This window comes from Procambarus clarkii, chromosome 17 (assembly GCF_040958095.1).
Source record: "Procambarus clarkii isolate CNS0578487 chromosome 17, FALCON_Pclarkii_2.0, whole genome shotgun sequence".
NCBI lineage: Eukaryota > Metazoa > Arthropoda > Malacostraca > Decapoda > Cambaridae > Procambarus > Procambarus clarkii.
In genome coordinates this window covers 35,200,166-35,226,276 of record NC_091166.1, presented here as the reverse complement: position 1 = coordinate 35,226,276, position 26,111 = coordinate 35,200,166, and the positions used below count along the sequence as shown (strand labels likewise).

The window sequence follows — 26,111 nt, the reverse complement described above, 5'->3', positions numbered from 1 at the left end:
TATGGGCCAATAGGCCCTCTGCAGTTACTTTTATTCTTACACAGAAATTGTGTAAAACCCTGGTTTGTGTCTCGGAGAGGCTGCAGGATCCGTGTGAGGTCAGTGGAATTCCCGGTTACAATTCTTTTGACCATGTCGTGGCCTAGTCGACTAAGGCAGCGTCTGGGATCATCCCGGGCGTAAGTTCGAACCCTAATCACGGCCCTTGTGGATTTATTCATTCATGTACCTTTATTGTTATGTTCTTATGATGGAAGTTGTTAGTAACGACCCAGGTGGTTAACATTCAAACGGATATCAACTTGACCAATATGGAACATATCGCATTTAATATTCTTGAATAATGAATATATTAGAAGTCTTCCGTCAAGTCCACCAAAAAACTGGAACTGAGAAATGGTGATAAACTGCAGTGTATTTGTGTACATTTGTTGGCAAAAAGGTTCTTAAAACAAAGACAAATACAGTCTAATTGTATTGAAACTAAAATACAAGACTATTCAAGACTTTATTTTCAAACTGGATACAGAAATATTGTGGCCATCCTCCTACAATGATTTTTTTTAAATTATCAAGAGAACGCACCAAGCCATTACGATTCGATACCCCTTGGAAGGGTTCAGGATAAGGATTTGGGATGGGACGGTGGGAAAGGAATGGTGCCCAACCAGTAAACCAATAATGGTTGAACTGGTACCATTAGAAATAGTTACTATAAGTAACTTCATTTCATTAACCCTTATTTCAGGAGGATGGGTTCCAAATCTTGGGGCCAGAAGCCCCAAGCCCCAAGTCCCAAGCCCCAGGACTCCCAAGCCCCAAGCCCCAGGCCCCAGGCCCCAGGCCCCAGGACTCCCAAGCCCCAAGCCCTGTTAAACCTGTTTATGATTGAAAAATGCTTTACACGATTTTCTGTTGATGACCTTTGAACTTTTCTGGGGCGTTATTCATAGCTCTCTTCCTATGTTCGAATGCTCCACCCACGTACAGAATGCTTCACCCACGTACAGAATGCTCCACCCACGTACAGAATGCTTCACCCACGTACAGAATGCTTCACCCACGTACAGAATGCTTCACCCACGTACAGAATGCTTCACCCACGTACAGAATACTTCACCCACGTACAGAATGCTTCACCCACGTACAGAATGCTTCACCCACGTACAGAATGCTTCACCCACGTACAGAATGCTTCACCCACGTACAGAATGCTTCACCCACGTACAGAATACTTCACCCACGTACAGAATGCTTCACTCACGTACAGAATGCTTCACCCACGTACAGAATGCTTCACCCACGTACAGAATGCTTCACCCACGTACAGAATACTTCACCCACGTACAGAATGCTTCACCCACGTACAGAATGCTTCACCCACGTACAGAATGCTTCACCCACGTACAGAATGCTTCACCCACGTACAGAATGCTCCACCCACGTACAGAATGCTTCACCCACGTACAGAATGCTTCACCCACGTACAGAATGCTTCACCCACGTACAGAATGCTTCACCCACGTACAGAATGCTTCACCCACGTACAGAATACTTCACCCACGTACAGAATGCTCCACCCACGTACAGAATGCTCCACCCACGTACAGAATACTTCACCCACGTACAGAATGCTCCACCCACGTACAGAATGCTTCACCCACGTACAGAATACTTCACCCACGTACAGAATGCTCCACCCACGTACAGAATGCTTCACCCACGTACAGAATGCTCCACCCACGTACAGAATACTTCACCCACGTACAGAATGCTTCACCCACGTACAGAATGCTCCACCCACGTACAGAATGCTTCACCCACGTACAGAATGCTTCACCCACGTACAGAATACTTCACCCACGTACAGAATGCTCCACCCACGTACAGAATGCTTCACCCACGTACAGAATACTTCACCCACGTACAGAATGCTCCACCCACGTACAGAATGCTCCACCCACGTACAGAATGCTTCACCCACGTACAGAATGTCCCACCCACGTACAGAATGCTTCACCCATGTACAGAATGCTTCACCCACGTACAGAATGTCCCACCCACGTACAGAATGCTCCACCCACGGACAGAATGCTCCACCCACGTACAGAATGCTTCACCCACGTACAGAATGTCCCACCCACGTACAGAATGCTCCACCCACGTACAGAATGCTCCACCCACGGACAGAATGCTCCACCCACGGACAGAATGCTCCACCAACGTACAGAATGCTCCACCCACGGACAGAATGCTCCACCAACGTACAGAATGCTCCACCAACGTACAGAATGCTCCACCCACGTACAGAATGCTTCACCCACGGACAGAATGCTCCACCAACGTACAGAATGCTCCACCCACGTACAGAATGCTCCACCCACGGACAGAATGCTCCACCAACGTACAGAATGCTCCACCCACGTACAGAATGCTCCACCCACGTACAGAATGCTTCACCCACGGACAGAATGCTCCACCCACGGACAGAATGCTCCACCAACGTACAGAATGCTCCACCAACGTACAGAATGCTCCACCAACGTACAGAATGCTCCACCCACGTACAGAATGCTCCACCCACGTACAGAATGCTCCACCCACGTACAGAATACTTCACCCACGTACAGAATGCTCCACCCACGTACAGAATGCTCCACCCACGTACAGAATGCTGCACCCACGTACAGAATGCTCCATCCAAGTACAGAATGCTCCACCCACGTACAGAATGCTCCACCCACGTACAGAATGCTCCACCCACGTACAGCAAATACAAATATTTGCTAACAGAGCCCAAGCAGCTAACATATCCTATCCTAGGTCTTATTATAAACTAAATTTCCACACTAATATTGATTTACATTTTAATAAAACACTGTTCTTCATAGCACTGTACTTCAAATGGCTGAATGCGTTTTAGGGATGGGCCGCGGCTTGAACGACCCTAGCGTGAGGTCAGGTTTAAAGTCACACTACCACCACACTTCAAATGTGTCGAACGGTTAAAAACTCTGCCACAAACGGGGTTGGGAGATACATATAGGCCAGTAGCAACAGGGAACTTGCTCACTGATACTAGAAGAACGTGATGTAGTCCAGGAACGCAGGTTCAATCCCGTTACATAGCCCGAATGCTTTCTAAATGGGATTTTCCTTATGCTACTACGCAAGCCAGTTGAACTTCTCAAAGGTGATCTCTATATACATCCTACGGAGGCTCACTTTCTTGAGAGGTTATCTTGAGATGATTTCGGGGCTTAGCGTCCCCGCGGCCCGGTCCTCGACCAGGCCTAATTTTTGTTACTCCCAAGACGTGACCCGTAGCAGTTGTCTAACTCCCAGGTACCTATTTACAGCTAGGTGAAAAGGGGCATCAGGGTGAAAGAGACTCTGCCTATTTGTTTTCGCCTCCACCGTGGATCGAACTCGGGACCTCAGAACTACGAATCCGAAGCGCTGTCCACTCAGCTGTCAGCTTACACCTGGGTGTAAGATCGAACATGATCTTACATAATCTTCCCGTAAGATCCTGAACATGACCTCTGAGGCAGACTTGTTACTCTCCTTATCAATAATCATTATGTGTCATCGCTATCCAATATTTTTTAATCATCATCTCTAATTGTTTATAATATATATATATATATAATGATGTTTATAATGCGATGCCTTGTTTAATGAATCAAGATAAGTAGGCTTAAAGTTAATGTGTTGTTTGAGTGTTATTGCTCCCGTCTCTCCCTCCCTCCCTCCTTCCTCCTTCCTCCTTACCTCTTCCTCCCTCCCTCTCTCATCCTCTCCCTCTGTCTCCCTACTGTTATGGTAATCTCCTGCATAGCAATAGATTCTGCCTGTTCCTTACCACCAACGTATCTGCTCCAGCATCAAGACTCAACAACAATATGTAGCCCACGTATTATCTAGACACACCTCTGTCCTCCATCCCCTCCCTCCATCTATCCATCCATCCATCCTACATTCTACAAGAGACAGCACACCTGCCGTCTAGCCAGCTCACCCGACGCATGACAAACCATCGTGAAGGTAGTTATCTTGCCGGCTTCTAGTCTACAGCTCCAGAATTCGCGCCAAAGTGACGTCGCACCCCGTATATAAAGGCTAGCCAGCGACCAGCTCACGGGAGATATCTCTCGTCCACGAGGCTCACCATAGCCCGTGCTTCTTGCCTCGCTCCTGTGCCTGGTAAGTTACGGGCTCACCATGGCCCGTGTTTCTTGCCTCGCTCCTGTGCCTGGTAAGTTACGAGCTCACCATAGCCCGTGTTTCTTGTCCCGCTCCTGTGCCTGGTAAGTTACGGGCTCACCATAGCCCGTGTTTCTTGCCCCGCTCCTGTGCCAGGTAAGTTACGGGCTCACCATAGCCCGTGCTACTTGGAACCTGTTCCGAGTAGCTTAATCTATAACAACAACAACAACGACCAGCGCAGCAGATTACCCTTCTAGTGCTCATTGCTGCAGTATCTATCCTCGCTTGATAGATGACGGTAGACGCATATAGCATTTTGTATAAGTTTTACCATAACCTTTGTTATTAACGTAAAATTCACATGTATATATTTATCTTTTGATTGTGTTTAAGCCAAGTGGATAACGGGTTTTGTTTTCATTAATTGTTACTTACCATTTTGCGTAAAATTAAAGTCATTTTATTTGTTATATTAAATGTTTCAAGTTTTTATTTACTTTGTTTTTTTGCTCATAATTGATACACTGTAGAGGACCCAAACAGGTTTATTTTATTTTGTTTTCTGTTTTTGTTATTAATGTTCGTTTGTCACACCACCCGCCAGAATAGTCACTGCTTGTTGAAGATTAAGCCACCCAAGAGGTGGCACGGGCATGAATAACCCGTAAGAATAGTTACTGCTCAATACCAGATCACGTCACACTATCTCTACCCTACACATCTCTCACTCCAATCTCTTTTCTTGCCCCCAACCTTATCTCTCCTCCTTCCGTTCTTCAACGTCTCCTCCACCATCACCAATACCTCCCTCACACCCTCTCCCTCATCTCTCCCTCACACCCTCCCTCACTACCCCTCCCTCACAACCCCGGACTTGTCCCATTAGCTGATGAGATGGGGAACCTGGCGCCATCAGTCTTCTCCAAACAGTAGTTAGGTGTTTAGAGAAGCCCCAGACAGCGCTGTTCAGCGGGTTTACGCCAGTCAATAGAGGCGAGGGTAGTTCACGGTGATTAGCCTTTATTTGTGGGTAATCTATGATTGGTGGGGGGGGTGGGATCTTTACCCCTGGGGATTATGGCTATCTGGAGCGGTGTGCTCTGTAGGGAGGATGGTTGAGGGTGGTGGGGTGTCTGCAGGGATGGTTGAGGGTGATGGGTTGTTTGCAGGGGGTTGCAAGCATCACGTGCCAGACGTCAAAGGTCAAGTGGTGACCTGGACACAAGAGTGGTGTTATTCTCATGTCTCCCAGACTCCTTTAACTACTCTGGGAACATGACCGGTATTTTACGCTGAATGATCTAGCTATACTTTGCTTTCCCGTCACGTGGCTAGAGAATATGAGCATTATAAATCCATCCCAACCACACACACACACACACACACACAGACTGACAATCCACAGAAGGTTGGGCAGACTGCATATTTCTGGACTGCCAAAAAGATTTTGATACATTACCGCACATGAGACTGCTGTTCATACTCGAGAGGCAGGCGGGGGTGGGAGGAAAGGGCCATACCATGGGTAAGGAACTACCTAACAGGAAGGAGCCAAAGGGTAATGGTAAGGGGCGAGAAGTCGGACTGGCGAACAGTAACAAGTGGAGTACCACAAGGATCGGTGCTGGGACCATTTCTATTTTTAATATACGTTAACGACATGTTTACAGGAGCAGAGTCCTACATGTCGATGCTCACGGATGACGCAAAATTAATGAGAAGAGTTGCGACAGATGAGGATTGTAGGATCCTCCAAGAGGACTTGAACAGGTTGCAGAGCTGGTCAGAGAAATGGCTTACTGGAGTTCAACACGAGCAAATGTAAAGTTATGGAAATGGGAGTAGGAGATAGGGGACCAAAGGGACAGTACACAATGAAGGGGAACAGCCTACCTGTGACGACGCGAGAAAGAGACCTGGGTGTGGACGTAACACCTAATCTATCTCATGAGGCACATATTAATAGGATAACGACAGCGGCGTACTCTACACTGGCAAAAGTTAGAACATCATTCAGGAACCTAAGTAAGGAGGCATTTAGGGCGCTTTACACTGCCTACGTGAGGCCAGTCTTAGAGTATGCCGCCCCATCATGGGATCCCCACCTGAAGAAGCATACAAGGAAACTGGAAAAAGTTCAGAAGTTTGCAACGAGACTCGTCCCGGCGTTACGAGGGATGGGGTATGAGGAGCGCCTGAAGGAACTGAGCCTTACGACACTAGAAAAAAATGGGAGATGGGGGGATATAAAATACTTAGGGGGATTGACAAAGTGGACATAGACGAAATGTTCACACGGAATAGTAACAGAACGAGGGGACATGGGTGGAAACTGGAAACTCAGATGAGTCACAGAGATGTTAGGAAGTTTTCTTTTAGCGTGAGAGTAGTGGGAAAATGGAATGCACTTAAAGAGCAGATTGTGGAAGCAAATTCTATTCATAATTTTAAAACTAGGTATGATAGGGAAATGGGACAAGAGTCATTGCTGTAAACAACCGATGGCTCGAAAGGCGGGATCCAAGAGTCAATGCTCGATCCTGCAGATACAAATAGGTGAGTACACACACACACACACACACACACACACACACACACACACACACACACACACACACACACACACACACACACACACACACACACAGTACTTAACAGGTGGAATGCATTAGGCAGTGATGTGGTGGAGGCTGACTCCATACACAGTTTCAAATGTAGATATGACAGAGCGCAGTAGGCTCAGGAACCTGTACACCAGTAGATTGACTGTTGAGAGGCGGGACCAAAGAGCCAAAAGCTCAACCCCCGCAAGCACAACTAGGTGAGGTGAGTACACACCTTGTTTCGCAAGACGCAATTAAATCAATCACATCCATCAACATAGAGTGGTTTGTGGAGCTGGTGTCATTAACGTGTTTACACCGCGCACTTGACCACTAACACACGGGAACTGTCAGCCAATAAACCTCACCGGAATATCACTCTAAAAGGATTAAATCATATTGTTGGGATACAGATGGCTCTTTAGCTCCTATTGTTGGGGGAGAGGACGTCTGTAGCAGCGAGAGTTCCCAAGCTCACAGCTGGCTATTGCAACCCACAATAATCCTAGAGCACAATAACCCATAATAATCCCTGGGTACAATAACCCATGATGATCCTAGAGCACAATAACCCATAATAATCCCAGGGTATAATCCTTGCACCGCTGATATTTCTCATTCTTATTTAGGATACAAAAATACTAGCCGCAGCTTCGTGTCATTCTTTGCAGATGATACAAAAATCAACACGAAAATGTCCTCTGTAGAAGACACTGAAAAACTGCAGGCAGATGAAGTCTTCGATTGGGCAACTGAAAATAACATGATGTTTAATGGTGACAAGTTCCATGTATGGTGGAAACGAGGAACTTAAACGAAACACAGAGTACAGAACACAATCAGACCTACTCATACAATGAAAGCAACATGTAAAAGACCTGGGAATTGTGATGTCTGACGACCTGACATTTAGTGAACATAATGGAGCAAATATAGCGACGGCCAGGAAAATGATAGGATGGATTATGAGAACGTTCTAATCCAGAGACCCCACAGCAATGCTAATACTATTTAAATCACTGGTTGTGTCCCGTATTCAATATTGATCGGTACTCACTTTCCCTTTCAAAGTGGGAGAGAGATCTCTGAATTAGAGTAAATACAGAGAGCATATACGGCACGCATAGACATGATAAAACACCTAATTATTGGGACCGTCTCAAAGCTCTCAAAATGTACTCTTTGGAAAGGAAACGAGAAAGGTGTCAACTAATATACACATGGAAGATACTTGAAGGGCCTGGCCTTCAGAATAACAACATACTGGAACGAAAGATACGGAAGGAAATACAGAATAGACCCAGTGAAGAGTAGAGGTGCCACCTTCTTGAGGTTATCTTGAGAAGATTTCGGAGCTTAGTGTCCCCGCGGCCCGGTCCTCGACCAGGCCTCCACCCCCAGGAAGCAGCCCGTAGCAGCTGTAACTCCCAGGTACCTATTTACTGCTAGGTAACAGGGGCATTAAGGAGAAAGAAACATTTTGCCCATTTGTTTCCTCCTCCACCGGGGATCGAACCCGGAACCTCAGGACTACGAATCCCAAGCGCTGTCCACCCAGCTGTCAGGTCCCCTAGGCCATAGGCACAATCAGAGAACACTGTCTGAGCATCAGAGGTCCACGGTTGTTCAACACCCTTCCAATATTATAAATATTGCTGGAACAAAAGTGGAAGTATTCAAGAGGCACTTAGATAAGTTCTTGCAAGAAGTGCCGGACCAACCACGCTGTGGTGGATATTTGGGCCTGCGGACCGCTCCAAACAACAGCCTGTTGAACCAAGTTATCACAAATCGAGCCTGGCCTCAGGCCGGGCTCAGGGAGTAGAAGAACTAGAACCCTCCCCACATATGCTCAAGGTGATAAATCAATTAACTCCCATGTAGCCTACCTATGTCTTGCTAGGTGAACAGAGGTATTAGGCTGTAAGGAAACGTTTTAAAACGCATCGTTCAGCTCGAGAATAGAATCCAATGCCAATCGGCTGTGATACCCTCAAGGTCCGCCCTTCAAGGTCCGCCCTTCAAGGTCCGCCCTTCAAGGTCTGCCCTTCAAGGTCCGCCCTTCAAGGTCCGCCCTTCATGGTCTGCCCTTCAAGGTCCGCCCTTCAAGGTCTGCCCTTCAAGGTCTGCCCTTCAAGGTCCGCCCTTCAAGGTCTGCCCTTCAAGGTCCGCCCTTCAAGGTCCGCCCTTCAAGGCCCGCCCTTCAAGGTCCGCCCTTCAAGGTCCGCCCTTCAAGGTCCGCCCTTCAAGGTATCGCATTAACTGGGATTGAGAGACCAGATGTAACCAGCCCACAAGTCACAGCCCCAAATACGCAGAGCTAAAAACCTTAGAGATTGCAGGGATGACTCTTATCTTAATTGTGTTCCCTGATCCTTATTTGTGAGGAACAAATTATGCTACACACACCAGTAAGAAAAACGTGTTCGGTGAAGTAACTCGAGCTGCCCAACCGCTTTGGTTCTAAGCTTCTTACTCCTTCCTGATCTTCCCCGTACAAGACAGGGGTAGTGTGTCCAATGGAGAGTGTGTTCGACTTGTCGGTCACTCAGGACCTGGGGCCAGATTCACGAAGCAGTTACGCAAGCACTTACAAACGTGTACATCTTTTCCAAATCTTTGGCGGCTTTGTTTACAATTATTAAACAGTTAATGAACTCCGAAGCACCAGGAGGCTGTTTATAACAATAACAACAGTTGATTGGCAAGTTTTCATACTTGTAAACTCTTTAATAAATGTAACCAAAGCCGTCAAGGATTGAGGAAAGATGTACACGTTCGTAAGTACTTGCGTAACTGCTTCGTGAATCTGGTCCCAGGTTCGTAAGTACTTGCGTAACAGCTTCGTGAATCTGGCCCCTGCTTGCTGGTGTCTGACGCTCTTGCTGGGGTGAGTACCCAGCAGAGCTCGGTGGGTAGTACCCGTGGTAATGTGGCCTGTCGCTCGCATCAGGCGGTACTCACCAGTGGTCAGTCTGGGTGATCCCACAGGCGCCGCCCACGCCCACACTCCCTGATAGTTGTCTCCCACACCCCGACCTCCGCCGCCCACACCCACACCCCCCAATACCCGTCCTCCCCCGCAACCACCTCAACTCGTCCGCCCACGCCCCGCCCACGCCTCGCCACCATGCCCGTTGCCCACGCTTCTAGCCATCCATGCCCAGCCAACGCCGCCCACAGACTATCCATGCCCCCGCTTGTACTGCTAGATGCCCAGTGCGTAGTGCCCAATACCCTCAGCTTGTGGAGGACTATTAACACGGCCTCAATAGTATCCAGCGTCCTATAGTATCCAAAGTATCCTACATGATATGTAGGATATCTTCAAGGATATCTAAGTTATCTTCAGGCCTATCAACCTCTAGAGGGGTAACATATACAACATTTTCTATATCACAGAAGAATTTCTAGGATGAACGAGAAAAGTTCTGTGTTTACGTATTATATGTGTTTATTTTTACACATATCATTACACATAGGAAGTACAATGGGTTGTGTTTAAGACAGGTGATTAATTAATATGATTATTAATTATAATTGGTGATCAGCTGGTACATATTCTGCTCAAGGAAAGGGCAGGGAACTATCTGGGGTAAAGCGCCAAGCCATTACGACTATAAAGCCCTTGGAAGGGGTCAGGATAAGGATTTGGGATGGGACGGGGGAAAGGAATGGTGACCCAACCACTTGTGGACGGTCGGGGGCTTGAACACCGACCTGCAGGAAGCTAAACCGTCGCTCTCGCTCAAGGTGATAATACACATAACTACAGGCATTTATGTCATATTAAATCGGGGGTCCCCGGCGACGCCCGGGTCTCCTACAATATCATTAACACTGCCATAAGAACACTTCGCACATATTTGGTTTATTGACGATGATGACAAACATCAACACACAACACACACTATTATAATAAATTATAATTATAATAGAATGAATGATTTTCCCTGAATGCTCTGTGTTCCCTTCTCTAAGGCTGTGGGTCCCTATAATTGCACCAGAGGTGGTACCCATTAATGTCTAAAAAAAAAAATATGATTATAATTTATTTTTTAACTTTGGCGTGATCAGCGCCTCGAGATTGCGATATTGGCACACACTAATATGGAGACTTGTAAGTCAGGCTGGGATGGTTTACCTACTTTGGTTTCTGGGGTCAATGTTCCCATGGCGCGGTCTCCGACCAGGCCTACTGGTTGCTGGACTGATCAACCAGGCTGTTGGACGCGGCTGCTCGCAGCCTGACGTATGTGACCTTGGTCACATACGTCAAAAACTTTTGCGAAATCTGTGTATATTACATCATCTTTTTGTTTGTCTTCCATGGCATCTAAGACCATGTCATAGTGGTACAGCAATTATGACAAGCAGGAGCTCCCCCCTGTTGTGACCCATGTTGTCTAGGGTTAAGTAGATGTTGCTATATTTATAGTGGGGCGGCAGGGGAGGGGGCACTCTTCGACCACAATCCCGCCCATGTTGGGCACGTACCCATCAGTAATACCTTTACAAAGATACAAGTGCTCGTTCAAAAGCCAACGAGCATTATTATTACTCGTTCTAGTCCGTGTGTCAAGGATCAGTGCCAAGGCCACCCTGACAAGGCCACAAGTGGCCCGTGATCGCCTCAGAGTGGCGGGACTGGAGAGTAATTGACAATAGAGCAGCTCTACAGTCAGGCCAGGCGTCTCAAAGAGTTCAAATCCTCCGAATACCACTCTATAATGTGTCAATAGAGGCCCGCGGTGGGGGGGGGGAGTGGAGGACGGGGCCACGGTGTGCTCCGTCCTCCAGGCGACGAGAAATATGGATGCCATGATCACGACATACGTGATATTAATGGAGAGACGTGATAACGGCATACAAGATTCGAAGTGCAATTGATGAAATAAGACAAAGTAGTTATATGAGACAGATGGATAACAGAACCAGAGTGTGAGCAGAGATGTCTGATTGTTGGGTGGATGTAAATAGGAGCTGCCTCGTGTGGACCAATAGGAACTGCCTGGTGTGGACCAATAGGAGCTGCCTCGTGTGGACCAATAGGAGCTGCCTCGTGTGGACCAATAGGAGCTGCCTCGTATGGACCAATAGGAGCTGCCTGGTGAGGACCAATAGGAGCTGCCTCGTGTGGACCAATAGGAGCTGCCTCGTGTGGACCAATAGGAGCTGCCTGGTGAGGACCAATAGGAGCTGCCTCGTGTGGACCAATAGGAGCTGCCTCCCGTAGGGAAATAGATGCTTCACAGTGTAATCTCATATACTGTTAGGTTGGCGTGAAAGCCGTGGTAGGCCAGACATTCTCAACAATGCACAATGCCAACAAAATGCAAAACAGTCTGATAACTCACGAGGTAGCCGGAACAAGCCGTAGAGACCAACACCAACCTGCAATTAAGATAAGCATATTAGGGAATATCCAGTAAACATTTAGAAATGGTTGTGCAGGGTATGGGGGCCATTCCCAACCCCCCCAAAAAGGACAATGCCACTACATATTATATATATATATATATATATATATATATATATATATATATATATATATATATATATATATATATATGTCGTACCTAGTAGCCAGAACGCAATTCTATGCCTACTATGCAAGGCCCGATTTGCCTAATAAGCCAAGTTTTCATGAATTAATTGTTTTTCGACTACCTAACCTACCTAACCTAACCTAACCTAACTTTTTCGGCTACCTAACCTAACCTAAAAAGATAGGTTAGGTTAGGTTAGGTAGGGTTGGTTAGGTTCGGTCATATATCTACGTTAATTTTAACTCCAATAAAAAAAATTGACCTCATACGTAATGAAATGGGTAGCTTTATCATTTCATAAGAAAAAATTAGAGAAAATATATTAATTCAGGAAAATTTGGCTTATTAGGCAAATCGGGCCTTGCATAGTATAGAAGTGCGTTCTATACTATAAGTGCGAATCGGGCCGAGAAGTGCGTTCTGGCTACTAGGTACGACATATATATATATATATATATATATATATATATATATATATATATATATATATATATGTATATATATAACTAAAAACTCCACACTCCAGAAGGATTCGAACCCAGACAGACAGGAGTACTATGCACCATGGCGTACCTGGTTCCTTAACCACTAGACCTCCGCGACCGTACAAAAGACATTGGTAGCCGAGGCACTATCCCCAACGTCCCGACGGCCCTTGGTGCTCAGCTTGGGTATAGTTATTTCATCGAATCACCTTACTTTGTGGGGCCACGTGAGCAACACAAATAACCGTGACTTTTGTACAGTCACGGTGGTCGAGTGGTTAAGGAACCAGGTATGCCATGATGCATAGTGCTCCTGGCTTGGACAGTATGTTGTGTGTTCCGTCGTGTTCTGGAAGTTGGCAGAGTGTAATTTGGTGCTATTTGGCTATTAATACCTGGCTTGGTTTGCTTGATGTATAGTGCTTCGGCGATGTCCAATCTACTGGTGTATCGGTCTGTTATTTTGGTGTTGTCTGCGAGGATATCTATAGTGATGGTCTGGTTATGTATAGAGACTACATACTCCTTAATAGATAATTGATGACGCCTTGTCAGGCGTCTTTTTTGTTATTATTATTATTATTATTATTTACTACAACAGACGTGGCCACACATTTACAATGCTAACCAGCATATATACATTTTATGCTGTCCTCCATGGACAGGGTTAGAGATCTGTTAAACATATATTTAAGGGATTTATTGAGGCGTCTTGAAGGGGGATGGTTTTGGTCTATATATTGAATTCGTTGAGGCTGACAGTGCCCAAAAGTGGGCATGTGAAGGCATAGATGACACACTTCTCTTTCAAGGGGGTTTTGTTTGACTTCATTAGAGGTCTTAATGAGCAAGTTGGTGGTCTTCTTGTTCTTATAGTACATTATTAGTTCATTCTTCTGGGTGATGTCAGTAGGGGTCACTGGCACTCACCATAATGCTAAGTGTGAGTGCCTAATCGTTCAGTGTGAGCGTCTTAATGCTAAGAGTGAGTGCCTGATACAAGCATAGTATTGTCAATATGAACTGCTTCCAAGGCCCTCACAGCAAATAATAATCGTGGTGTCAGGATACCATGAAGGATTGGTGGTAGAAATAGTGGTGGTGTCAGGAGGGCAGTGTGGACCACTGGTGGTGTCAGGAGGGCAGTGTGGACCACTGGTGGTGTCAGGAAGGCTGTGTGGACCACTGGTGGTGTCAGGAGGGCAGTGTGGACCACTGGTGGTGTCAGGAGGGCACCGTCCAGCAGTGGTGGCAGAGATGGTGGAAGTGATTGTGAACAATTTGCTGCCTGTTAGCGTCATTATCTGACGTAGACAAACTGCTTGTCAGCGTTGCTGACTCTAATATACTTATCTCCAGCCCCCCTCTACTGCCTCTACTTCCCGTCAACTCTCCCCTCTCTATTTTTCTCCCCTCTTTTTTCTTACCCTCTCATTCCTCTTCCAGATTTTCTCCTTTAAACTATACTCATTGCAGGAGCCGGTGGCTGAGCGGACAGAACCCTGGACGCGTGGTCCTGTGGTCCCGGGTTCGATCCCGGGCGCCGGCGAGAAACATTGGGCAAAGTTTCTTTCACCCTGATGCTCCTGTTTCCTAGCAGTAAATAGGTACATGGGAGTTAGGCAGCTGTCACGGGCTGCTTCCTGAGGGTGGAGGCCTGGTCGAGGACCGGGCCGCGGGGACACTAAGCCCCGAAATCATCTCAAGATAACCTCAAGATACTTTCAAATTTAAATAACCATCACACAGTACTTAAAAAAATCTTAATTGAAGAATTTCTTAATGTTTTCACTCTAGTAAAGACTTCAATAGTCTTAATTGAATTAATAAATATGTGATGACAGATTATTTCAATAGTCACAAATCCTCCCAAGAATCCTCTCCATCATATCAAGTCAAGATTACCTATAAGGATAAAATAATAATGCATATTCAACGCTAATTTTCAACTCGTTAACGATCTAAGAGCATCGTTGCACTATTGTTTTTTTTACATGAGGAATTTTCATACCCCTAACATTATCCTTTTCTGCAAATTTATTGAGAAGTAAAAGCCCCTTAGACACAGATTTGCAACGATGTAATACAGTTCCTTTCTCCTCACTTGTGCAGCTACTACAAACACAACACAACCCCCACAAACACAACACAACCCCCACAAACACAACACAACCCCAATAAGCACAACACAAACCCCACAAACACAACACAACCCCCACAAACAACACAACCCCAATAAGCACAACACAAACCCCACAAACACAACACAACCCCCACAAATACAACACAACCCCAATAAGCACAACACAAACCCCACAAACACAACACAACACCAACAAACAACACAACCCCAATAAGCACAACACAAACCCCACAAACACAACACAACCCCCACAAACAACACAACCCCAATAAGCACAACACAAACCCCACAAACACAACACAACCCCCACAAATACAACACAACCCCAATAAGCACAACACAAACCCCACAAACACAACACAACACCAACAAACAACACAACCCCAATAAGCACAACACAAACCCCACAAACACAACACAACCCCCACAAACAACACAACCCCAATAAGCACAACACAAACCCCACAAACACAACACAACCCCCACAAATACAACACAACCCCAATAAGCACAGCACAACCCCCACAAACACAACACAACACCAACAAACACAACACCAACCCCCACAAACACAACACAACCCCCACAAACACAACACAACCCCTACAAACACAACACCAACCCCAACAAACACAACACCAACCCCAACAAACACAACACCAACCCCAACAAACACAACACCAACCCCAACAAACACAACACCAACCCCAACAAACACAACACAACCCCCACAAACACAACACAACCCCTACAAACACAACACCAACCCCAACAAACACGACACCAACCCCAACAAACACAACACCAACCCCAACAAACACAACACCAACCCCCACAAACACAACACCAACCCCAACAAACACAACACCAACCCCCACAAACACAACACAAGTTTCTTCTTCTGATTGTCTCCACTCTCCCTCATCTACCTCCATCACCTACCTTCTAATACCGCTCTCTTTCTTGACCCTTGGTTCATTTTCTTTACACAACTTTGTCATTTACTCCCACCTCTCTCTCTGTTGTTTCTCGTTTTCTCTCATTTTAATCATGAACAACAGTGTAATTTCCTCTCCCGTTTTTAGAGCTGCTTCCTAAGCTCTAAGAAGCTTAGAGCTCTAAGAAGGTGTGTTCCTCCTCTCGTCCTCTCTCTCAGACCTTCACCGGAACATCCTGATACACGTATATAAGGGTCTGGGGCCAGATTCACGAAAGCACTTACGCAAGCACTTACGAACCTGTACATCTTTTCTCAATTTTTGGCGGAATTGTTTACAATTATTAAACACTTAATGAGCTCCGAAGCATCAGGAGGCTGTTTATAACAATAACAACAGTTGAATGGCAAGTTTTCATGCTTGTAAACTGTTTAATAAATGTAAACAAAGCCGCCAAAGATTAAGAAAAGATGTAAAGGCTCGTAAGTGCTTGCGTAACTGCTTCGTGAATCTGGCCCCTGATCATCAGACTATAGCACTAAGCCACCAGGGTGTGGAACACAAACAAAATGTTAAGAGATCCAATGCTAGAAAGATTACTCCAAGATTAGTTCTCAACGTTGTGACATTGTAATAACAAGATGTTGCCACAACGTTTTGGTATTGTCAAAACATGATGTTTTCACAAGGTCGTGGCAATGTTATAGCGAGATATTGTCACAACATTGTGACATTCTTCAAGTCTCTATCGTATTTGCTCCCCCTGATGGAATCAGATTAGACGGGAAATACGTGTTTCTTCTTTATGGAATAAAACACTCTTAGTCTGTCTCCTATCCTTAGGCTAGAAGAGGGGTTCCCTGAGCCCTACTCAACTTTCCTGCAGGTCGTCGGGGTTCCAAGGGATGGATAGGAGATTACAGGATAGTAATTCGGCAGAGGCATGCATGGCTGGCATTGTGGATAAGCATTGCAGGATCCTACTCCAAGCAGCGAGACTGCTTATCCATCTCACAAATTTTCCCTCCCATCCCCCACACTAGACCCCCAGAACACCCTCCCCCCCACACTAGACCCCCAGAACACCCTCCCCCACACTAGACCCCCAGAACACCCTCCCACACACTAGACCCCCAGAACACCCTCCCTCCACACTAGACCCCCAGAACACCCTCCCCCCCACACACTAGACCCCCAGAACACCCTTCTTCCCCCACACACTAGACCCCCAGAACACCCTCCCTCCCACACTAGACCCCCAGAACACCCTCCCCCACACAAGGTACCCCCCCCCTACACACCGTCCGTGGGCCGCCTCACCAAAGACCATTGTGGAGGCTCCAGTGATCAATGGGTTATGACGCTTCCAGTATTCCAGCCCCGCCAGAGCCTGGAACCAGGTACAAAAGGACTAAGCTGAATGGGAGGAGCAATAGCCGATACTAGGCGATGTTTTCCCCCTTTTACCATTGATCCTTTCACGCTTCCTTCAAACGCCAGACGCAGCCCAAAAGACGAGAGTCTACCGAAGTCTTTTCGAAGTCGAAGCGGTCGACTTCGCCGAAGTCGGCCGCTATCGAATCATCGGCGAAGTCCTTTATTTCCTAGCGGTTTAATAGTCTCCAGGATTTTCGGAAAAATTGCAATTGGGGGAAAAAGATTTGATGCATTGTTGTGGCCCTGTGAACGTGTTTGCTTGATGAACGTGTGTGATGAGGAACTTCTTGTATCGCTAAGGAATATCTTACAAGAGCTGGAGGAGACACTGAAGCTGTTGTTTAATCCAGTAGTGGTGTGGAGGCTGGCGTGTGTGTGTGTGTGTGTGTGTGTGTGTGTGTGTGTGTGTGTGTATGTGTGTGTGTGTGCGTGTGCGTGTGCGTGTGCGTGTGTGTGTGTGTGTGTGTGTGTGTGTGTGTGTGTGTGAAGACAATGGCGCCAGGCGGTAATACGAAGCAGTGTTTTCTCTCTCTCGTTGTATATTGCTTATCAATAAATCAGGGCTGGTGTTGGCGAGACTGTTGCCGGGAGCTGCAATATTGCTTCTAGGAGCAAGAGGGGAAGTGAGAGCATGGACTCACGGGGACTGTGAGAGCTACAGAGCACGGACTGATAAGAGACTGCACGGGAACCGAACCCGGGACCATTTGGCTCGGAGTTGAGAGGCCAAACACCACCTTCAGAAAATAAAACCAACTGACCTACCAATGGCAACAGTCACCTAGCTGTACAATAGGCGTATTTTGTGCTGTATAATACATGACAAAATCGTAAATAAATTGAAATCTATCGCAATTTTTACTAGCTAATCATTGCCGGCCTAAGGCCTAGACTATCGAAAAATCTTCATTTAGGCCTTCAGAAGCCTGCACATATCGCTGGCGATGATTGGTGGAGGTCGGTTGTTAAACCATACCAATCACCTTGCATTTTTTCACAGAATCGACCGATGCGTTGGAAATGCGACGTATTAGTCAAACGTAATGCACCATAATATTGACGTTCTGTTTCCATTGGTTTCGATATGTTAGGTGGGTTGCTTGGGTTTGTACTTTTCTGGTTTGAAGGCTTTGATTCTCTCTCTTTTTTCTTCTATTTCTCTATTCAACCTCTATTGTACACACTAAACACACACACTCCCATGTAGACTCACACAACCACACACACACACTCCCACCTACACCCACTCAAACACACACACACTCCCACCACACACATTCTCCTACCTACACACCCATGTACACCCACCCACCCACCTACACCCACCCACCACCACCACCAAGGGTGATATATGAAGCTCAGTAGTCACTTGCAGAAGTCACCAGTGGTGGTCAAGGCTGTAGTGTGTGTGTGCTACCTCCACTCTCATTACTCTATGTCCTCCACCCACTCTGAATTATTATATGCTCTCTCTCTCTCTCTCTCTCTCTCTCTCTCTCTCTCTCTCTCTCTCTCTCTCTCTCTCTCTCTCTCTCTCTCTCTCTCTCTCTCTCTCTCTCTTCCTTTTTCTGATTCTTCTCTAATAGCTCCTTCCAAAGCTTGGGAAATTGCTAACCTGGAGAGCATGTAGAGATCATTTACCGCCAGAATCCACTCAATAAAACATCTAAGTTATTGGTACCGCTAAAACTGTCTAAATCAGTACTCCCTAGAGCGTAGACGAGAGATGTAAAATAATTTACACTTGGAAAATGCTAGTGGGACTGATTTTAAATCTTGCACACGGAAGTAACGCCTCACGAGACCAGGAGGCATGGCAGGATGTGCAGAATACCCCCGTTGAAGAGCAGACGTGCAATAGGAACGCTGAAAGACAATTCTACCAACATCAACGAATCATTAAGACTTTTCAACACCTACTTTACACAATAGAAGCGTAACTACTCGAGCTCTCACGGTGTTCAAAAGATAATTTGATAAAGCACTTTCAAAAGATACTTGATCAACCGGGCTATGATTTATACTTTAGACTACGAGCAGCGGAGTCTAACAGCCTGTTTGATCAGACCACCAACCAGGCGGCCTGCTCAGAGACCGGGCCGCTAAGACGCTAATTTCCGGAACCAACATGTAAACAACAGATAGGTATCCTAATTTTTTCTCTCTTTTCAGTCTCTTCTCCCTAATATTTTTGTTATCAAACTTTGTCGCAAAGGGCCAGTCAGAGGACCAGGAGCCAGATTCACGAAGCAGTTACGCAAGTACTTAAGAACCTGTCCATCTTTCCTCAATCTTTGACGGCTTTGGTTACATTTATTAAACAGTTTACAAGCATGAAAACTTCCCAATCATCTGTAGTTATTGTTATAAACAGCCTCCTGGTGCTTCGGAGCTCATTAGCTGTTTAATAACTGTAAACAAAGCCCCCAAAGATTGAGAAAAGATATACGGGTTCGTAAGTGCTTGCGTAACTGCTTCGTGAATCTTGCTAGCCAGAGGCCCACCAGGCTGCTCCATGACTCAGGTCAGGGGGGTGTTATCCCTGACAGATACACACCCCCGACGCCCTACTCGAGCCACCGGGTTTCACAACTTCATATAAAGAGAAAAGTTCCTCTCCCAGCGGGACCTGTCCTGGGAAAATGACATTGTAACTCAACAGGTACTGTAGTGGTGCCAGCGTGTTAAACATATAGTTTTTTCTGCGGGGGGAAAAGAACCTAAATAGATTATTGTATAATGTGCATTTGCGGTGGTATTTCTGTAACCTACCAACCTCCCTAACTCTTCTCTCTCTCTCTCTCTCTCTCTCTCTCTCTCTCTCTCTCTCTCTCTCTCTCTCTCTCTCTCTCTGTCTCTCTCTCTCTCTCTCTGTCTCTGGGTGAGGGGGTGGGGGGTGATTAGCCCCACTACCAACAATATTATGCTAACCTCTTGTTATTACATTACAATGAATACGTTTAAAACCCTACTCATTGTTTCACGACCTGGTGATTAGTTTGTATAATGAATGCTGTCACTGGTAATGTTGCCCTAACCTAACCTACACACACATTGGAGCCACAGTGAAAGACGGGAACATTGGACAGAACGGTTGTCACTCCCATCACCACTACAGGTATGCAGGTGAGGTTATTTAGACCACGGTAGTGTGACTCTCTGCCAGTGTTGATCTGCAACACTGCAGGAGATCTCAATAATCAGTGTTATTTGATTATCATCCTGGTTGATGGGGTTCTGGGAGTTCTTCTACTCCCCAAGCCCGGCTCGAGGGCAGGCTTGACTTGAAGGAGTTTGGTCCACCAGGCTGTTGCTTGGAGCGGCCCGCAGGCCCACACCACAGTTGATAAACTCTGCATGCAACATGCAGTAGCTACAGCAGGAGCAGCAATAACTGCATGAAGAACCACAGACAGCAGCATCAACAGCAGCAGCAGCATCACCAGCAGCAGCAGCATCTCCAGCAGCATCACCAGCAGCAGCAGCAGCAGCAGCAGCAGCATCTCCACCAATTCTGAGAGCTATTATCTCTTGCCAGCACTCCGTCACGGTGACATTCTGACGGAATACTAAGCTGAGGCTGTCCTGGTCGACACCGGCCGCTGGTCGATACTACCACTGGTCGAGCCCACCACAGGTAGAGACCACCGCAGGTTGAGACCACCACAGGTAGAGACCTCACAACACCGTCACCCTCTGGACCTATCCGGTCTCAGTGGTCCAGAGGGCCAAATGAAATAGTTGATAATTAGTCCTCCAGTGCCTGATGCTTCTCTCTCCCTCCTTCTCCTCCTTTTCCATCTTCAGCCTGCTCCTTCCCATCCTCATTCTCATCCTGAGTCCTCATCCTTGTGGCTGAAGGGGCTCTCAGAGGCTGCTAAGGACTTGATGGCAACGTGAAATGAATTACCACACAAACATGATATATGTGGTCACTACCGGCACCTGAATGTTCCCCTAGGTGTGCTTGCGGGGGTTGAGCTCTGGCTCTTTGGTCCCGCCTCTCAACTGTCAATCAACTGGTGTACAGGTTCCTGAGCCTACTGGGCTCTATCATATCTACACTTGAAACTGTGTATGGAGACAGCCTCCACTGCCTAGTGCATTCCATGAGTGTGGGTGGATACCTGAGTGTACTCACCTGAGTGTGGGTGGATACCTGAGTGTACTCACCTGAGTGTGGGCTGGATGTACTTGTGGTTGAATTAACGTTTTAAGCCCATTATGGTCTCGTGCGTAACGCCTGTGCCCGAGGAGGCATGTAGCAACGCAGGTTCGATCCCAAAGTACTGCCTCAACATATTTTTCGTATGCCAATTCGACTACTACAAAATCCCTTGTGTAGATACACTATGAAACATCTCTTCTGAACATTGAAGGTGCTGAGGAATTCTATTTAATACTCTTGCCGGCGGTGAGATGCCCTTGACGTGGTATATGGGTCTTGGAGGGGAAGATCATTTGGTAGTGACTATTTTAGAGTTCAGTTTAGTGCGATAACTAATGGCATGAGGGGCGATGGTAGTTGACACGGTGTCACAGGCATTTAAAAGCCACTTGACCTTTAGCCCCGCTTAAGGGCAACTAATCTGGTATTAATGGCCCTTAAGGGCAGCTGACCTTGTACTATCCATGGTCAGATGACCCCAGTATTAGGAACATTTATGGGCAGTTGACCCGGAATTAGCAGCAGCATTAGCAGCAGTTGACCCGGTAGCAGACCCGGTATTATTGGTATTTAAGAATACTTGACCTGGTACCAGTGAGGAATGTGGGACGGTGTGAGGGGGGGGGGGCGAGGACCCCGTCAACACCACGGCAACTTTTCCCGGGAGGAGCAATTCCCGCCGACCCAGACCAACAGACGATCAGAATTTTGAGAGGAACATGTCCAGAGTATTTTTATAAGCTATTTCTCAGGCGTACGACCGCCTGCTTATAACTCCAACACCCTCTCTCTCTCTCTCTCTCTCTCTCTCTCTCTCTCTCTCTCTCTCTCTCTCTCTCTCTCTCTCTCTCTCTCTCTCTCTCTCTCTCTCTCTCTCTCTCTCTCTCTCTCTCTCTCTCTCTCCCTCCCTCCCTCCCTCCCTCCCTCCCTCCCTCCCTCCCTCCCTCTCTCTCTCTCTCTCTCTCCCTCTCTCTCTCTCTCTCTCTCTCTCTCTCTCTCTCTCTCTCTCTCTCTCTCTCTCTCTGCCTCTCTTCCACTTATACTACATATACTTATTTAAATACAAGTATAATTATAAGTGTGTATAATGCAGAAAATCGTTCGCTCTAAGTTATTCAAAACATCAAAGACTGCGTTGGACAGTCTGGTTAACCAGACCAATCAGGACGGCTGGTCAGAGACCGGGCCGTGGGGACATTGATCCCCGGAACCACCAGAAAGTATAACCACTATAGGTATCAAGGAATAGGCCTATATTTCCTGACCCCCCCCCCCCCGGCTGGGAAATGTCAATGCACCCGAAGTGGTATTGAGGTTATCTTGAGATCATTTCGGGGCTTAGCGTCCCCGCGGCCCGGTCCTCGACCAGGCCTCCACCCCTAGGAAGCAGCCCGTAGCAGCTGACTAACTCCCAGATACCTATTTACTGCTAGGTAACAGGGGCATCAGGGTGAAAGAAACATTTTGCCCATTTGTCTCCACCTCCACCGGGGATCGAACCCGGAACCTCACGACTATAAATCCAAAGCGCTGTCCACCCAGCTGACAGGCGCCCTAAATCATCGATTATTGATTAGAAATTGATTATCAGAAATTGATTATCAGAATAAAAATATCGTTCAGTGAACGTTTACTTCTGAACGTTCCGTTTAAAGACAACAGTGACTTGAATCGATATATTTAAGAAAAACGGGAACTATTGGAACTAAAGCCTCGTATTTTTAACGGAGTCGACCATTCCGTTAAAAAATGTGATGTATTAGTACAAAATTAAAGCATCTTAATATTTACGTTTTCTATGCATCGGTCTCGATAGGTTAGGGTGGGGTTGCTTGAGGTCGTACGTTGTTGGTTATAGGTTAAAACAGTCGTATTTGTTACGGAGTGGACTACTAGTGGGGCCTGATGGCTGAGTGGACAGCCCTCAGAATTCGTAGTCCTGAGGTTCCGGGTTCGATCCCCGGTGGCGGCGGAGACAAATGGGCAGAGTTTCTTTCACCCTGATGCCCCTGTTCACCTAGCAGTAAATAGATACCTAGGAGTTAGACAGCTGCTACGGGCTGCTTCCTGGGGGTGTGTAACAAAAAAGGAGACCTGGTCGAGGGACTGGGCCGCGGGGACGCTAAGCCCCGAAATCATCTCAAGATAACCTCAAGAAGGTCCTCTCACTGTATGTATACCTGATGTTATATACACCCAGTTTATACATATGCACTGTATACAAGCCGGGTGTATTCCTCAGATTCAAAATCTTCATTCATAAATGATTTTGAATTTATCAACAATGATTTTGAATTTGAATTAGAATATATTCACTGAAAGATACATTCCGCTTCACTTGGTAAATGAATAACAATTAATTGTATTAAATTAATATTTCCTGAAAGATTAAATGTTTATTATAAGTTCTTAGAGCATAGAGCTGGCAGTAGTTAGCTGTATAGAGCCTAGATATAGCAGTAGTCAGCTATATATTCAGTTATATAGTCAGCTATAACCTCATCTTGAGGTTCCTCACCCTGATGTTACCTCACCTAGAGTAGGTTTCGAGAAGCAATGTTCCCATCTGTGTGCAAGCCTCCTGGTCTGATCAACCAGGCTGTTAGACGCCGCTGCTCGCAGTCTAACGTATGAATCACAGCCTGGTTGATCAGGTATCTCAGATGGTCAATATTTTGGCTACCAATTTAGGGACTAAATGAGCAGTTAGCTACTGCCACTAGCGCCAACGACCCAATTACCTGGAGTCCTATTTAAAAAGGAATATATTCCTCGCTCTATATTCTAATATATTTCCAAGAAGATATATTTCAGTATATTGTTGTATAGCGCGTGGGTCGGTAGGTTTACTATGGGCAGGGCTGAGGAGGGTAGAGTCCCCTGTAGGTCGGGTTTGTCAGTCACCAACCCACCAACAGTCACCATGCAGAGCCGTGGGCTGGTGCGAGACACGTCAACACAGGGTGGCAATAGGTGCCCTGTGGGCCATAAATCCTCGTGGCTTCTCCCTAGTGTGCAGACCACAGCAGCTTGCAATTGCAGACCCTTCAATAAGATATTGCTCGGTCACCTTGCAGATGAGGTAACTTGCCACATGATATACAGCCGCTGGACAACACTTGGAAATACACTTTCTTCTTGACCAGACTACTGTATTATACACTAACCAAACATACAACTGCACACACTCCTCCCAAGAGCTAAAAACATGGTTTGGGATTATTAGAGGATATAATAAAATCAATATTATATATATATATATATATATATATATATATATATATATATATATATATATATATATATATATATATATATATACTTGCCCAACGTCAATATACCCTTGCCCCCTTGCCCAACGTCAATATACCAAAAATATTGGCATTTTTTATGTCTTTTCTGATGAATGGTATAGGCACCTGGTGGATTGATGTCCTCCCTGATGTGTTGATGTCGGCCCTCTGATGTGTTGATGTCGGCCCCCTGATGTGTTGATGTCGGCCCCCTGATGTGTTGATGTCATTTCACTCCTCACCAGCGGAGCCATATTCTAGAAACCGTTCTCGGGACATCGTCCATGCACGAATTCTCCATCAACTGGGCTGCTGCTGCTGCCCGCCAACACCCACAGTGTAGTGGATCATCTTGTGCTTGTGGGACAATGGAGTCACATCCAGATATTGCATCACAACTTGGAGTCATAACTTTCAATGCGTCATTAAGATACAGTTCGAATGCCTGTTAAATTATATTGCAGCCTAATTTGAACGTTCGAAAGTTTAAGGTGTTCCAAAATTTGGCGTCACCCCTTAAGTTGCCGTTGTTGCCAAAGTTAGTGCACTTAAGTTGGTGTGTTGCGACATCTTGCACTGCAAGTGGTTCGTCTGAGATCTGGAGTGTTGAACACCGCCATCTTTTGGTAATGTGTGGTAATGTGTGGGTGTGGGTGTGGGCGTGCCAGCGGGCGTAGTGGGCGGGCCTGGCCGGCTCCATCTGGTCTGCAAGTCCTAATTGATTCAACTCTAACTACCCCCATTTGTCATCAGTGACTCAAATTGCACTTCCATCTTCTGACAAATACCCCCATTTTGGGCGCTCTATATATATATATATATATATATATATATATATATATATATATATATATATATATATATATATATATATATATATATATATATATATATATGCAATTGACGATCACAAAACACTGATCATTTTATGCGGAAATCCACAGAGAAATATGAAAGGAAGTGAACGTTTCGGCCTATTAAAGCCTTTGTTGTCTGGTGTTGACATAGGCTTTAACAGGCCGAAACGTTCACTTCCTTTCATATTTCTCTGTGGGTTTTCCGCATATATATATATATATATATATATATATATATATATATATATATATATATATATATATCCGTTGCAGCCCTCACCAGAGGCGTGCCTATACACCCCCTTAAACCCCCTTATCCTGCAGCCCCTTAAAAGGAGACTCGCATCTCTCAAAAATGGATTCTTTCTCGATTCCTCCTCCTTATGTTTTATGGCCGAGGCAGCCTGGCTCCTCACCCGGGTGTTTTGC

General features: G+C 46.1%; 2 protein-coding genes across 4 annotated transcripts in view; one reads left to right on the top strand and one right to left on the bottom strand.

Annotated features, from left to right (window-relative positions):
- LOC123772369 (connectin) overlaps nt 1–26,111 on the bottom strand; it is an 806,097-nt gene that overhangs the window by 253,435 nt on the left and 526,551 nt on the right. The window contains exon 2 of one of the 3 annotated variants that reach the window (XM_069325825.1): nt 12,170–12,206. The exons of the other annotated variants lie outside the window; for them this stretch is intronic. The gene's annotated coding sequence lies outside the window, so the exon portion shown is untranslated. The remainder of the gene's footprint in view (nt 1–12,169; nt 12,207–26,111) is intronic. 3 annotated transcript variants of the gene reach the window in all.
- On the top strand, nt 1,412–20,882 carry LOC138365644 (adhesive plaque matrix protein-like). The gene is made up of 5 exons (XM_069326127.1): nt 1,412–2,744; nt 7,442–7,602; nt 8,767–9,062; nt 9,804–10,031; nt 20,735–20,882. Exons 1-5 carry the CDS (start codon nt 1,412–1,414, stop codon nt 20,880–20,882), a joined length of 2,166 nt encoding a protein of 721 aa, XP_069182228.1.

What these genes read in the sequence shown, in the direction of transcription:
- LOC138365644 (XM_069326127.1), top strand. Translation starts at nt 1,412, where the DNA reads ATGCTTCACCCACGTACAGAATGCTCCACCCACGTACAGAATGCTTCA. An exon ending in GTACAGAATGCTCCACCCAC is followed by an intron (nt 2,745 to 7,441) that starts GTACAGAATGCT and finishes ATTCTTATTTAG; the next exon opens with GATACAAAAATACTAGCCGC. An exon ending in CTTGTACTGCTAGATGCCCA is followed by an intron (nt 10,032 to 20,734) that starts GTGCGTAGTGCC and finishes TGCAACATGCAG; the next exon opens with TAGCTACAGCAGGAGCAGCA.